The 15,665-nt window shown below is 36.0% G+C and overlaps 1 protein-coding gene across 3 annotated transcripts; it reads right to left on the bottom strand.

Annotated features, from left to right (window-relative positions):
* Positions 1 to 1,669: 1,669 nt before the first annotated feature.
* Positions 1,670 to 13,303, bottom strand: LOC132284824 (pleiotropic drug resistance protein 1-like). 3 transcript variants are annotated; one of them, XM_059786959.1, is made up of 24 exons: positions 12,562 to 13,302; positions 9,828 to 9,948; positions 9,628 to 9,716; positions 9,442 to 9,526; positions 9,156 to 9,315; positions 8,973 to 9,049; positions 8,562 to 8,615; positions 8,387 to 8,477; positions 7,978 to 8,279; positions 7,564 to 7,845; positions 7,161 to 7,477; positions 6,899 to 7,059; positions 6,705 to 6,808; positions 6,455 to 6,611; positions 6,251 to 6,376; positions 4,454 to 4,617; positions 4,015 to 4,344; positions 3,585 to 3,875; positions 3,410 to 3,493; positions 3,170 to 3,303; positions 2,813 to 3,040; positions 2,549 to 2,720; positions 2,209 to 2,463; positions 1,670 to 2,112 (listed from the first exon to the last, which is right to left on the bottom strand). In XM_059786959.1, exons 1-24 carry the CDS (start codon positions 12,927 to 12,929, stop codon positions 1,849 to 1,851), a joined length of 4,416 nt encoding a protein of 1,471 aa, XP_059642942.1. In that variant the 5' UTR covers positions 12,930 to 13,302; the 3' UTR covers positions 1,670 to 1,848. The 3 variants fall into 3 exon arrangements, with proteins under 3 accessions (XP_059642942.1, XP_059642941.1, XP_059642943.1); XM_059786958.1 differs by having other exon boundaries at positions 9,628 to 9,948; positions 12,562 to 13,303; XM_059786960.1 differs by having other exon boundaries at positions 6,705 to 7,059; positions 12,562 to 13,303.
* Positions 13,304 to 15,665: the final 2,362 nt, after the last annotated feature.

Here is a 15,665-nt window from a genome sequence, read left to right as displayed (position 1 = left end):
TTTCTTTTATACTTTGTAATTTGTAATTCATTCACTCTCTTACATGTTAATTGCATGTATAATTAAATCAATATCTAGTAAGCTAAAAAAGTGAATAGTTTTTATTTTATATGTCATTTTCCTTATTACAAATTAAATAGAAAGAATTAACGGACCAGTGATCTAGCGGTATTAACCTCTTTGTGAGAGTAGGGGTTCAAATCTCATAAGAGACAAGTGTGTGTAAGTACCAACTAGAAAAAATTAAATAAATTGGGACAGTAGGGTTCAAATCTCATAAGAGACAAGTGTGTGTAAGTACCAATTAGGAAAAATAAAATAAATAGAAAGAGTAATTTCTAAACAAACATTATTAGTATGATATTAATATAATTATTGTAAGAAGATTTAATTTACTCCCTCTGTCCCCATGTTATGTTTTTCTTTTATGTCTGTCCCAAAATAATAGCTTACTTTCTTTTTTCAAACAATATATTTCATATCTTTCCATATATGTCATTTGAGTTTAAAATTTCAAACTTGAATATTCAAAACCTAATAATATATTTATTTTTTGTCTGTACCAAAATAATAGTTTTTCAAACAATATACTTCACATCTTTCGATATATATCATTTGAGTTTAAAATTAACTTGAAAATTCAAAACTTAACAATATATTTCACATCGTTCCATATATGTCATTTGAGTTTAAAATTTTAAACTTGAATATTCAAAATTTAAAAGAACAAGCTAATATTTTTTAAACAAACAATGCATGTCTCACCTATCCCTTTCGAAAGGAAGGAATAGTAATTTTGCTTTAAGCCTCAGTGTGCCCCCACATTCATTGTGTCAAGTATGCAGTACAGGTTTGTTGTCAAAGTCATGCAATATTTCATGAATGGACTAGTTTTCGTATAATTTATAAAAATTCATCTTACATCCTAATTTTTCAAATCTTCCACCATTGTGGCGTGATGAGAAAGATTTCTTAAGGATTTTAATCTTTTGGCCTTATTTGACCAATCTTTTTAAAATTAATTCGACTGAATTTTACCAAATTAGTTAGGAGAAATAGAAATCTCATGCTGAACTCTAAATCTGAATTTAGCCTTATATTTTGAATATAAAAATCCTTTTTCTTTTTCGGTAGATAAGTCAAGCACACGGGTCAATTATTGGATGGCTGACACTTAAATCCTAATGAGAGGGGAGAAAGAGATTACCACTTTAAGATTTTTTTTTCAAAGCTAATTCTCTATTATTATTATTTTTCAATTAGATATTTTCAATTTGAGTTCAATTATTATTTTCTCTAATAAGATAAGTTAAGATAGGGTTGAGAGTACAGTTAAGAACATATAGAGTGTGTCATCCAAATGCCGCTTTAATGGTTAATGGAAGAAAAGTTTTAAAGTTGCCAACAAGCGACAAACGACCAGTGTGAGAGAGAGCTTGTAAGAGAGAGAGAGAGCTGTGGCCCTAGTCGGCAAATGTGCCAAGTTAATGGTCGGTTTCAACGGTCGGCAACTACCAACTGTCTAATGATTATTTGGCACATGTGCCATGTTCACATGTTTTGTGGAATTTTCTTTGGAGAAAATTAAAGCATATTTTTCTTCACGTTTCTCGGGAGAAAAAAAAGTGTCATCGACACGAAAATGAATTTGACAATCAAACAACAGAAATTATAAAGAATTCAACGAAACTGACAACATGAATATAATGATTAAAAATTTAAAGTGATTAAAATATTCTCAAACATCCTCCAATACACAAAACTTGGAACCACTTCCTCAAGATGATCATGTCTGATGCATTCTGTACTCAAATGGCTGACACGAAGTGGGTGATTTGGAGTAATTCTCTATCGTCGTTGGAAATTGAACGCCTTAATGGCTAAAGCAAAGATGAAAGCAAAAAGAACTGCAAGACCAACGACCACGCCTGCTACTGCACCTAAGAAGTCATGTTCGAATCCGTAGTATCTATCCAAGTACTGTTTCACTGTTTCACCAGTGGTTGTGTCAATCACATCCTTCATATCTCCAAACTGCGACGTAACCAATCCATACAAGGTCCAAGCAACGGGACATGCCCAATAGTACCATCTCCACCATACAGGAATCCTCTGTAATTGGCAAGGGAAATGAGACTAGTTAGTGTCTTGTTCTCACTACTTGTATATTTATGTATCACAAAGAATAATGAGATTGGCAGAACTTACAGGTCGTGGGATTATAAATCCTGAAAAGAGGTTCCACAGTCCATAAAATGCAGCAGCAATGATGGAAGCGACATGTTGGTTTGGAGTCACAGCCACAGTCATCATGCCATAGAAGGTGAAGTACAATAGTGTGAAGTACATGAAGAATAAGTACCAAAAGAATTTGGCAACTGTCCATTCAAATCCAATCATTGCATAAACTATAACACCATATACCATAGCTTGTACAAATATATAAGGAAGCTCAATAAGAACCTGCAATGGAAGAAGAAACTTCATTAAGAAACATGAGCATATAATTTAATAATACATGAGTTTATGGCAAGAGAATTATTGTCACCTGAGCAAAGGCATATGGTAATGCTGAGTACATTCCAGCAGCTCTCTCTCTGTAAAAGACTGTTCTTTCAACAGCCACCACTGGCTGCACCGATGAGGCATTTTGGATCCCTAGGAAGACAACGGCAGCATACATAGAGCCCATAGCATTACTCAGATCTTGAGTCCTTGACCTGAAATGTACAACATTAAATTTAAATTGAAATGGAGATAAGAGGAGTTCGAAGTTGTAAAACTTAGTTTCGATTTTCTATTTTTGGCTCACTTTTTGGATCCAAGGTCCCAGAAAATGGTCCCAAACATCAATGCAATGCCGGTTGTGAAGAGCAATCTCACTGCAGTATATGGTGGGTTGCGCCAGTATGACCAATGTTGTTTCCACAGGCAAGCCATACATTGGATGAAGAAAGGTTGTGAATATTGAGTGTGGAAATAAAGATCCTCTGAACCAGGACGAGGTGTGCTTAATTCTTTGATTAGGGCTTTGTTCCTCCTGAAATGTGTAGTTCATACATCATTAGAAGATCTAACCACAAACTTAAGATGTGCAAAACATTCTTCATAAAGAAGCATGCATGTATAAATATGTCAATCTCATCATGCATTTTTATATTAAACGAACCTATACAATTCTGAATTTTTGTAGACATCCGTGAAATCCATCCCCAGAGCTGTTTCCTGTGCTGAAGCAGTAACTTCCAACATCCAAGTTGCTGGATTATAACCATCTTTAATTTTACTTACTCCCTCAGTTCCCTAGTTAAAGAGAATGTCATTTGTCAGCAAGTTATTTCTAGCCAATTAAAGGCTATTAGTATAATGTACTACTGCTTGTAGTTATTGATTCTTCATTTCATCTCACCTCGAAGTACTTGATTAGATGACAAGAATGGTGACCCAATGGCCCCACATATATCTCTTGACCTCCTCGCTTCATTAGGAAAAGCTGAAATCCAATGATTTGTGTTTCAATAGCTTGTAAATAGAAGGCAATTCATAGAGAATGCTAACTGCTATAGTAAAGTAACAGTTCTTACCTCATCAAAGGCTTCAAATATGTCAATGCTTGGCTGATGGATGGTGCATACAACTGTTCTTCCCGTGTCTACAGTGTTCCTGACTGTTCTCATCACAATAGCAGCAGCTCTTGCATCCAGCCCTGAAGTTGGCTCATCCATAAATATTATGGAGGGGTTTGCCACCAGCTCAACTGCAATGGTTAGTCTCTTGCGCTGCTCGGTTGAGAGACCACTCACACCTGGCAAACCAACTAGTGCTCCCCTTATTGGGGCCAGTTCCACAAGTTCCATGACCTCCTCAACGAACATCTGCAAAAATTTATGATTAGATTTACATTAGAGATTTTTTCTTCATCCATTCTCCACCTACTTAACTGCTAAAATATTTGAGCAATTGTAAGAATGAATTTTTATTCCTTCATTTAGAAAAGTCCTCAGATATGCCTACCTTTCTTGTTTCAGAATTGACATTAGAAGATAACCTCAGCCAAGCTGAGTAAAGCAGTGACTCGTGGACAGTAACATGAGGAGAGTGGATATCGTTTTGCTCGCAGTATCCAGAAATCCGAGCAAATGTGTCTTGTCTTTTTGGATACCCAGAAACTGTAATGTCACCCTCAATGTATCCACCAGTTTTCCTGCCAGCCAGCACATCCATCAAAGTTGTTTTACCGGCACCACTAACACCCATTAGTGCTGTGAGAACCCCAGGCCTGAAAGCTCCACTAACACTGTTCAGAAGCACCAATCTATCTTCAGCACCCTCATTTTTCATTTCCTACAAGTCATATTTAAACAATTAGTGTCATGTTTTTTTGGCTGTTTTTATAAGAAAAGTAATTTTCTCAATTCATAACATACAACACATCAGTTAAGCTTATAGTTACCTGTGGCATGTCAACAGAGTATTTAATGTCATCAAAGGTGAGGGAATGTTGTTCGAACGGAAGAATCATTCCTCTTTTTCTGTTCTGATTGGCATTGACAATGGCATCGGTCTTCTGGGATGAGGAGCCAGATGAGATACTTCTCCTCCTAATTTGATCTCTCTCTGCATATTAATTAAAGTCTTATTAGAATATAAATAATAGGATAAAGTACAGCAACACCCCCTGAGGTTTAGTAAAAGGACACTCAGATGAAACTTAGTCTGTTTTGGGACAATAACACCCCCTGATGATATTTGCAAACCAAACAGAGCCTTAAAACATGTGAAACGTCAACATTACCCCTCACTATTTTATTAATTTTAATTAAAAAATATTAAAATAATTAAAGACCAAATTACCCTCAACAAAAAAATGGACCGGGGAAGAGAGACCAATGCAGAGTGCACGTTGAGATTCAACAAAAATGGCAGCAACAATAACTTCCGGGAAAAAAAAAAAAAAAAAAAGCCCGCAACAATGGGTACTCTGCTACCAAACTACCAACAAAACAAAACCCTAGATTGTTTTATCACCGCCCTTGACCCAAAGTCTGATCCTCCCACAATTTTCCAATTATGAAAACCCCAATCTTCTGCAACTCACAACAGAGAGCTTCGTCATGGAGAGAGGACCCAGATACAAAGCGTACGCCGATTTGAGAGAATCGAAGCTTAGAATGAAGAACTTGAGACAACAACAGCCTCAGGAACAGGAATTCAATCTTTCACCACCAAAGAAACAGGTGAGATTTCAGAAGAATTTTTTGGCGACCCCGATTGGGTAAAAAGGGTCCTCTATTCTCACGCAATCGGTGCCCTAATTATGGTGATTCCGACGACGAACTACGAAAAATGGATCGGCGAAGAGAGACCCAGTTCGGTGAGCTTACCTAACGCCGGAGTACACAAGTCACGCGTTAGGCTAAACGGCGGTGGTGGCAATAGTTGTTTGACGAGGGCGGCGGTGAGTGCTCTCGCCGCTTAGTTGATTCTCTGTGTCTCCGGCAACGACATCAAGACGACGCTCAAAATTGGAGCCTGGTTTTGATCTAACCCACGACGGCGCTCAAAATTGGAGCCATCAGTTCGACGAGGCTTCAAATTACAAGACCCAGTTCTGTCCAGCAAGCCCCAAATCCGGTGAAGCCTAGTTCAGACCGACGGACCCCAAGCACGAACAGTTGCCGCGACCCAGAAGCTTACCCATCATCTCCGGCGAAACTCATCTGTGTATATATATATGTTCACCAAAAGTTGAAAAGAACAAGTGCCTGTATGTTCTTTTCTATTTTTTATTTTCATAAATAGTTACCTAATTTTTTATTTTCAATTATCATTGATATCAGTAAGGCACTTGTTCTACTTTTGGAGGGTTATGACAAACAGTTCACCATCGCCGCCTGTTTATACATACATACATACATACATATATATATATATATATATATATATATATATATATGTGTGTGTGTGTGTGTGTGTGCATGTGTGGGGATGGGTTTCTGAGGTTAGAATCGTCATTTTATAGTCAATATAAAAGTTAAAGGGCAAAAATGTCAATTCATTACCATTGGGGTGTCTTTGGCAAACGTATCAAACTTGAGGGGGTGTCTTTGTCCCAAAATAGGCTAAGTTTCATATGTGTGTCCTTTTGACAAACTTCAAGGGGTGTTTCTGTACTTTACCTTAAATAATATAGATTTAGAGTATGAATAGCATAGTGTAACACAATATCTTAACATAAAAGCTTCATCACCTTCAGGTGCAGTTCGTCCAAGAGAGCTGTTTCCACGGGATGATAACTGAATGGCTCTTCTACTTTGATCACCTTCGGCATTGCTTGGTTCTTCGTCTGGTATAACAGCTTTAGCCTTATCGAAAGCTGCACAATTTTAAACTAAGCTGTTAGTGAATTCGCAGCTTTAAAAAGCCTTGAAGTGGAAAAGTAGAAATTACTCACGGTTTAGATAAGTGAGAGCCAGACTGTAACAGAAGTTGAATACCAAGACAAATCCAAACAATGCCCCGAGTCCCAGCCAGTACCAGTATGCATCAGGAAAGAACCCTCGAGACTTCATAACCGTGACTCCTAGTGGCTCTGTTGCATTCAGGAGAACCTTTGACATGAAAGTGAATTCAAACATCAGCCGATTTTGATCGAGCCACAAGCATGAATTGAGCTTACAAGGACAGAATAGTCATAAACTAACCTTTTTCCAACTATTGCCAAGGAACTCATTTACTAAAATTGCATTCTGCCCATACATCAATGGTGACATCCAATAACCCCATATCCACCAACTCTTCACATCATCTATGGCATCAAATAAAGTAGAAAGAAGCATTATCCAATGTTTCAAGTATGAGAAAAATAGTTCTAAAATATAATTTTCGCAATTTATACCTCTTGATATCATAAAGCCACCCAATGTAAAAAGTATGAGCAATGCAAATGTTCCAAATGTATTTGCAACAATCATGTTCCGGCCCAATGCTCCAATAAATCGGAACAATCCAGAAGCAGTCTGACTGATAACTAAGAGGAGCAGATACTGTTTAAACAATCTGCACAGATGACATTAGAAATTGTTATCATTTGAGCAAAATCGACACGTAAAACAAATCTAACAATTTTTTGAGATATCCATTTTCTCTTAGATTCTTACCTGCCGACATTTGGATCAAAACCGATGACATAGTAAGTCATAAACACCCAAACAGCAACCTCTATGAATGTAATGGGGATCTTGAGTATCCATGTGGGAAGAGCATATGCCCATGGGGGAAAAAAGAGAAGGCCCCTCTGCTTGTAGAAGACAGGAAGCTTCGCAATAGTCATGGCAATCTCCGACATTCCATTAAACATGACCATAACCAAAGCAAAAAACAAAGCACCAAAGTATATCCCTCCATCAGTTACAGTATCCTTGTGCATCTCAGTTCGAAAGAAGACTGTCATTGAAATAAATGCCATCATAGAAAGCTACAGGGAGAAATAAAAGTTCTTGTTAGTATTTACACAGAAAAAATTGAGACCAAAATCATAAATTTATATGTAGCAATACTTACTTGTGTGACCTTGAATATATAGACAAATGAGTTTCTCTTCATCAGCAGGTATTCTCTTGAGCTGCACGCTTTCAGGAGCTCTTTCTTGCTAACACCATACTTACTAGTTGTCAAAGAAGCTGGGTGGCTTTTGGTCTGGTCAAATGGGGTTGCAAGCTCATCTCCTACTTTCCGTCCAACATGGAATGACTGGAATGCCTCAGCAAATTCGCGGTCTGTTACAAAACTGTAAGGTTCATCTTTGCGTGCCCAGTACTGCTGCTGATCTTTCTTTGATGTCACCTGTGACAAATTTATCTTTGGTAAGACTAGAAATGAGAATCAAAACACATATAAAATTCATCTGCTTTCCCTTTTTAAGAAGAAAAACAATCATAACAAAACAGAAACGAATTAAGATGAATGCAAACTTACTTCTTGCAAGAAGTCAGCCACGCCTTTCCTCTCGGGGCATTTGAAACCCATGGATTCAAAAAACTCGAGCACTTCCTCACGGGGACCTTGATAGACAATGTGGCCAGCTGATAGGAGAATAATGTCATCAAACAGATCGTAAGTCTCAGGTGCTGGCTGCAGGAGAGAGATGACAGCAGTTCCTTTGAGAATGTGAACATATTGCCTGAGTGACTTCACAATTTGGAAAGTTGTCGAACTGTCCAAACCCGTAGAAATCTCATCCATGAAAAGTGCCTTTGCTGGTCCAACCAGCATCTCACCTATAATGTATTAGAAGGAAATTTTTGTGACATTAAATTCAAAGAAAAATAAAAGAAAAGAAAATTCTTCTTTGCTGATTTTTTTTTTGAAAACTGAGTTGCTTTACCAGTTGTAACACGCTTCCTCTGTCCTCCAGAGATACCCCTTAACATTTCATCTCCAACTAGGGTATCCGCACAGACTTCAAGTCCCAAAACCTGTATTTTAAGAGAAAATGAATTAAATTAATTTTCTGCATGTTATGTAACCTTTAGAATATATATATACTGTGGTTATATTACCTTTAGAGTATAATCTGTGACCACACTTGCTTCCTGGCCTTCTGTTGCTGCTGCCTGAATAAGCAGAAAAAATAATTATTTTATTTTATTTTTCTTTTCTCAATAAGAAAAGCAAGTTTTATAAACAAAACTCTGGCATTGGAGGATGATTCTAGTTGAGACTAAACTGAACATGTAATTGAACAGTAAGCACTAGCCAGGCTAGAAACTTAATAAAAGAAAAATAAAATAAAAAGAGCCTCAACTACCATGAAGGATGGAATATAAATTTCACAGAGGGTGGTCTCAGGCTGTAGAAACTCCATGTCAAATAGAACCCAATATATAAATTTAAACACCCAGGGGTATGCTTGTATAAAAGCTAGTACCAGCATCGCTTACTTTATTAAGAAATTTTCAAAGTACTCTTACCTTCATGTAGATATCAATATCAGGATCAGGCTTGATATTTGCTGCTTTCTCTCTTCTTGATAACTCTGCTAGCATGTCTGCATTTGTGTTCAAAAAGAATAATCAACACACCTAATCTTGCTAAAAATTGTAAGTCTACAGTTAGATGCATAAACGAAAAAACTAAACAATTTGTTCACTAACCATATCGGTCTCCAACCCCCTGGCATCTAGCAGAGAATGCCAAGGTTTCTCTCACAGTCATTTCTCCTATATGGAGATCATTTTGACTGATATAGGCAGCAGTTCTCTGGGGTACAAACTCATGCATGCCATGCCCATTGTAAGTCACCCTTCCAGAAAACTAGTGTCGTTAAAAAGGAAAAATGTCAGTTTCACATTGATAGTGATACTAGTAATTAGATGGAGCCCAAGAATTGTGCACACAGGAAAGAATTAATTGAAGCTGCAGTGATATTTCTTTAATTACCTTTAGTTCAGGATCGAGTTTTCCAGCTAAAGATAACAATAGTGTGGTCTTTCCGGAACTTGGAGGACCTAAGAGTAATGTCATTCTGCAAAAACCACATTAACTATCAACATCAGAAATGAAATCAGAAAGAGAATCAATCTAATCAGAATTCATTTCATGGATAAGGTCGAGCCCGGTTCTCACCTGCACGGCTTGATGATTCCACTAACATCATGAAGGATAGATAGAGTCCTCTTTCTACTTGGAAGTATATGGAGATAGTTCACAAACCCCTTTTGGGCATACAACAAAATTAGAATAAAGAACCACTTGGCAAATACAGAATTGAAAACAATAATCAGTAGAATAAAAGCCAGTGATCCATGCATATTGCCTATTATTACCTCCAGTATATTAGCAATGAAGTTAACGAAAGAGGGCAAAGCTCTGCTTCCTGCATAAGCTTCTGCATCAACTTTTAGATTCTCAAATCTGACTTCAATTGTGGGCAAATCAAGTCCAACTCTGAGAAATCCCATGAAAAAGTAACAAAACTCATTATTCAAAATCCAGAAAATTTGCATTTTGTTAATGAGTGACGGAGACAATAATTTATTTATTTAGAGGCATACTGAACAAGATAAAATATTTTTTTTCCCCAACTAACATGACAAATAATAGTGCAACCGTGCAACAAGACAACAAGCCAAAAATTAGAAGCGCAATAACGTTGATGTTCAAATAGTATATCATAATTTAGAAATTGTAATAAAGAAAAATTCAAATACATAAATCACGGACGGTAAGGATCCATTTGGCAACCGTTTCTATTGTGGATATTCAATTTCATATGAAGTAGAAGCAAATACTATTTCGTTTAATTATGATTTATTTCGAAATAGAAACATGTTTGATAACTGTTTGTTGCACAATGTTTCATTACAAAAACTGGTAAATTAAAATGACCTCTCAAAAGTTTGTCCTAATTACACATGGCATCAAATTGCTCCATTATAACACATACCCCAAAATTTCGCCAGTCAGAAAAATTGGTCGCAGATACCAAAATGCCGACCAAGTAAGAGGAAAAGACACTCTTGACCTTATAGATTGCCATCAAATTACAAACAAAAAGTATTATTTTCAGGGACGAAAATACCCTTCCCTTTCATAACAATCCCAAGAACAACACCCAACACTTTCATGGTGGCTTCCATGATTCTTTCCTACTCTTCCTCTGGTTACTTAATTCCCAAAGTAAAAACTGAAACTTCATGTATTATATGAAAAATAGATCAACTGCAGACCCGTTCTCTCTTCCTTCTCTTATCTCCCTCTCCACCCACCACCACCACCACCACCAAGTGCTAAAATTAAGACTAAAAATCAGTCTCTACAACCAAAATTTCACTCCATACCACTGATAATCTGATATACACTCTCCCTCCTTGTCTGGGTTTGTGCAAATCTAAAATCGTAGTTTCTCCAATTACCAGCACGAAACAGCAAAACAATGTCTGCAAAAAGCTCTCGCCCGCGAGGTGGGCTCCATAATCTTCATTGGCCACTATTATTTTGACCCAACAACAGTTTTAGAGAGAGAGGAGGCGTGTGTGCATATATATATGTGTGTGCGCGCGCGCGCGCGCGTCTATATATCTTTGTTCACAAGAGAGGTGTGTATATATATTTATAACTTTTGAGAGGTACCATTGTACTCTGTTCACTTCGTGAAACCTCTGACCCTTAGTAATTTCTTATCAGCATTGTCTACATATATATATCTGTTTATATATCAAAATATGTCGCCTTTAACGCCCATGTAAATCGCAATTCAGATCTTCAGTTATGAAATTATGCGTAGAGATGTAATCAATGTCGGATCTGATCAGCAGTAGTGAACATTTTTAGAATTTCAAGTGTTAATTTGTTCAAACCTATGTGGTGGTGTTAATGTTATGCTCATTTGGGTAATGAAAATTCCAGAAATTTCTCTGTAACATATCAGCAAAAACAACATGTGCAATAACAAGAGTGAGAGTAATAGACTAACACCAAGTACCTCCCAGACTGTGGAACTTACTGCTAGTTTGTTTACAGTGACATGCATGAAAACCTGCAAATACAACCTTTTTTGTCTTCAAATATATAGAAGAATCAATAAAAGGATAGAAAAGTAGAACAATGGGTATATTATGCCCAAATCTAATTGTGGGTAGTGGCAATAATTGGCTTGGAGAGGAGAGAGAAAAGGAAAGGCGAAGAGAAGGGAAGAAATAGAGGGGTTCAGTGGTAGTGCAGGTGGAAGACGGTGGGGGTTGGTGGTGGTGGTGGTGGAAATGGTGGAGGTGGGGGCGATTGATAGCGGATATGAAAGCCATAGAACTGAAGGAAGAAGAGAGAAGAGAGAAATGGTTGTGGCGGTGGCCATGGTGAGAGGTTGTGGCGGTGGGTAAGGAGCGTATTGGGACTCCGGGTAATTTCCATATATTTAGATTTTTTTTTTTTTTTTTTTTTTTTCTTTTCATCAATAAAAAATGGGGATAAAATGATAAAATCACTTGACATTTAACTCAATTTTGCCCCATCGCCCGTGTAGGGCATAATTATTTTGCCTTTTTTATTATGATTGCTTAACTGTAATAGCAAAAATAAGTGAAAACATGGTAAGTATTTTTTTTTTCCTGAGTTTATTTCTGTTTTTCATTAGTTTGGTAACAAAAACAGAAATTGCAGTAATAATAAATGTATAGGACAACAAAGCGTAAAAAAACAAACAGGCAAAAAAAAATAAATACATCATACATGACCCACGACGAAGATATTTTAAGAAGAGAAAAAGAAAAACAAAAAGAAGAAGTCAAAATGATGGATAAGATAGTGTGGATCCCACTTTATGTGAGGCGGCTCATAACAGTGTGAAGAAGGTATAAATGGTGTGGACCCATTTTATGTGAGGCGATTTTCCTATAACACAGTGTTATCAAAATCTCCAAATCCGTCCGTCTTCGCAAGCAAAAACTAGTATATACATATCTTCGCAAGCAAAAACTAGTATATACACATATATATATATCTATATATATATATAAAATACAAAAATGAAAAAATAAAAAAAATGAGGAGAAATCTTCTTACCTATCAATTCGATTCTTGAGCTTGAACAAGAACTTCTCATTATCTTCATCTGCAATTTTGATCAACCTCTCCAACAAATGCTTCCTTTCATTAAGTCCGAGATCGTTAACATCCACTTCATTGGCTGCACCCTGTGAACCAAATAGCAGCCCTTTCTTCAACCGATTGTAAGTGGGAAGTTTCTCAATGGCAGCCCATTTCAGAGCTTCTTCATCATCTTCTTCCCGCGTAGATCGCGAGAAAACTTCCACAGTACTGTTCCTCCATACTGACGAACTGCTTGCTCTCAAGCTTGCTCTCAAGCTTCCTCTGAAGCTCAAGCTTCCTCTCAAGCTATTGCTTGCTTTATAAATGTCACCACCATCCATCGCGGACACAAATCCGACTTACAACATAAAATCCACAATTTTTCTTCAAGATTTAAGAGCCAAAACAAGTGAATTTCTACAAAAATAGGATAAAATAAAATACTCAAAATTCAGATTTGGGATTTTCTTTTCTACTCTTAGAAAAGAGATCGAGAACCTATTTGTAAATGATATATGTTTCTCTCTTGTGCATGTACCAAAGCTCTATATTTTGCTTTTGTTAGACAGTACTTCCAGTTTTTTTTTGTCTACCTCAAAGACAAATTATATATATAGACAGATCGATAGAGATAAGATACAGATGAACAATAAAAGGATGGTCCAAAATCTGTGAGGAAAGTGGCGGGCAAGTTGCATGATTAAAATAGTAACCCTCAATATATTTTCTTTTGACGCTTTGAAATTTCTTTTAGCAGCCCCCGAGATTCTTGTTTACTAGGCAATGAATGTTGTAGACCCGGGTTGAATTCGGATCGGATTTGGCCTGATCCGATCCAAACTCAATAAGTATTTTATTCTAATTTAATAATTTGACAATTTTTTTTTAATTGAATTCATACACGATTGGTTAACAATCAAATATCCAATCGGATAAAAGTAAAAAGAAAAAAACATTAATGTCAAAAGAGAATAAAAAACAATGATTGGAAAAAAAAATAATAGATAAATAAAATATGAAAGAAAAAGGAAAAAAGAAAAAGGAGATCATTTACTCTTTGTTAATAAATAAATATTATGATATATTAGGAAATTTATTAGTATATAGGTGAGAACGCCGCACTATTGTACATATAACAATACAATTACTTTTTTTTCTTTTTTTGTTACATCTAATATAAATCTAATAGAAGTATTGTATATATAATATAAATATATAAATTTAATTGGATCGAATTATTATTGATTCAAATCAACATAAATTCATATCTGATTTGTTAAGAAATCGGATTATCGAATTCAAATTATAATCGAATTATCGAATTTTTTGTTTAATTCATATTCGAATAATCGGATTGGATTCAGATCAAAATTCGATCAATTGACTGGTCTACAATGGTCTTGAATTGAACGCACAATCTTTCTTTCTTTTCTTTTTTTTTTGGTTTATGGTGTGATATGCAAATTGTCCACATTCCATAGTATATAACAATATAGCATGGTATCAGAAAAAATGTCCACATTAACTTGTCTTACTTCGTTACATGGTGTTACTAGAAGGTCAATAAATATCTCTGGAAACGTGCAAAAGAAAGACGAAGAAAAGTGTTTAGTATCTGGAAGGTTGGAATGGGATTAATACATAGTTGATAGTACAATTTAAGACCCAGGCTACCAAACACGAAACCGTAGGATTCACATTCTGGAAACTCAACCCGAAGTATATTCTTAATGGACCGGGTCAGATTTTTTATTATTGTTTGTTAAAAAATTAAAATAAAACCTATTAATAACTCATCTTTGGTGCTTAATTAAATTAATATATGCACTCTAATCAACCATGAAAAATCAGATATTTTACTTTATTGCCAATCAAGGCAGCTCAACTACAAGGCAATCTAAGGACTCCAATGCCATAATAGACTCATAAAATTGATACCATGATATTACTTGTACATTTATTTTAATGTATTAATTATACTTCGTGTATTGTATTGATTAATAAATAAATACAAAATAAATATAAGCATTCTTCTTGTGACGTTCGGATTTTTTCGATATCTTTCGGGTATTTTTTATTTTATTTTATTTTATTTTATTTGCACACGGGGATGTGTGTCACAATGTTCCGGGGAATTGTTTGGGATATTTCTTTAAGTTTACAACCCTTAAAAACTCATTTAGGCTAATTTTGGACAATTTTTGTTTTCGTGCCTATGAGGCGCCGGGTGGACCCCACGGCAAATTTATGTGTTCAGGAAATTTCTCGACATCACTATATTCCTCGTTTACGCTGTTATTACCCTTTTTGCACTACGTTGTGTCGTTTGCGAGTGTTCGAAACTTAAACGGATTATTTTAAGCAATTAAATGGGAGACAAGAACCACAAGTTTAACCTTTATATAAAAAAGAGGACTTTGTTTCTTTTAGCCACAAAAAAAATCATTTCACTCTCTCACCAGCGTGGCCTCTCCTTTTCTTCTTCCTTTGTTTTTCTTTTCTTGTTGTTTTCATTTTACATGATTCAAGCGTGGATTTCTTCTAACTCGGGTGAGATTTTGGCGACGCCGTAGAAGGGAAGTTTGATGAGCGCAACGAGTGCTATGCGCCTATTATCCGGATTTTCAATTGGAGTATTTTGGGAATTTTGGGTGAAAGTGGAGTTCATATTTTGGAGATGTCGTAGAAGGATTATTCAGTCTCTTTTACCTCCTCTTTCATCCCATGGTCAGGCACGGACCCAGCAGGTGACCAGGGGGGCAGATTCCCCCCCTGGATTTTTAATATTTTCATTTTATACCCTAATTTTTTAAAATTTTATGAAAATGCCCCCCTAAAATTACAATTCGCCCCCACTGGATTCTTTTTTTTAGCATTTTATACATCAAATTTTGATAATTTATGAAGATGTCCCCACTAGAATTATAATTTGCCCCACTGATTTTTTTTTTTTTTTTTCATTTTATACTTTAGAATTTTTAAAATTTATGAAAAAAAAAACCCTATTAAAATTACAAAAATGAACCCATCATATAATTTTGTACCCACAAATTAAAAAGCCGCCCCCCCCCTCACAA

This window comes from Cornus florida, unplaced genomic scaffold, assembly GCF_030987335.1.
Source record: "Cornus florida cultivar Cherokee Brave unplaced genomic scaffold, ASM3098733v1 CherokeeBrave_3.0.0_Hap2_Chr11, whole genome shotgun sequence".
Lineage (NCBI taxonomy): Eukaryota > Viridiplantae > Streptophyta > Magnoliopsida > Cornales > Cornaceae > Cornus > Cornus florida.
The sequence above is the reverse complement of the archived record's forward strand: the minus strand, read 5'-3'. Positions and strand labels throughout refer to the sequence as shown.

Coding starts and splice junctions, on each gene's coding strand:
- LOC132284824 (XM_059786958.1), bottom strand. CDS start 12,929: ATGGATGGTGGTGACATTTATAAAGCAAGCAATAGCTTGAGAGGAAGC. Junction 9,527..9,627: donor GGAATCATCAAGCCGTGCAG/GTGAGAACCGGG, acceptor TGGTTTTTGCAG/AATGACATTACTCTTAGGTC. Junction 8,616..8,972: donor ATATTGATATCTACATGAAG/GTAAGAGTACTT, acceptor CTGCTTATTCAG/GCAGCAGCAACAGAAGGCCA.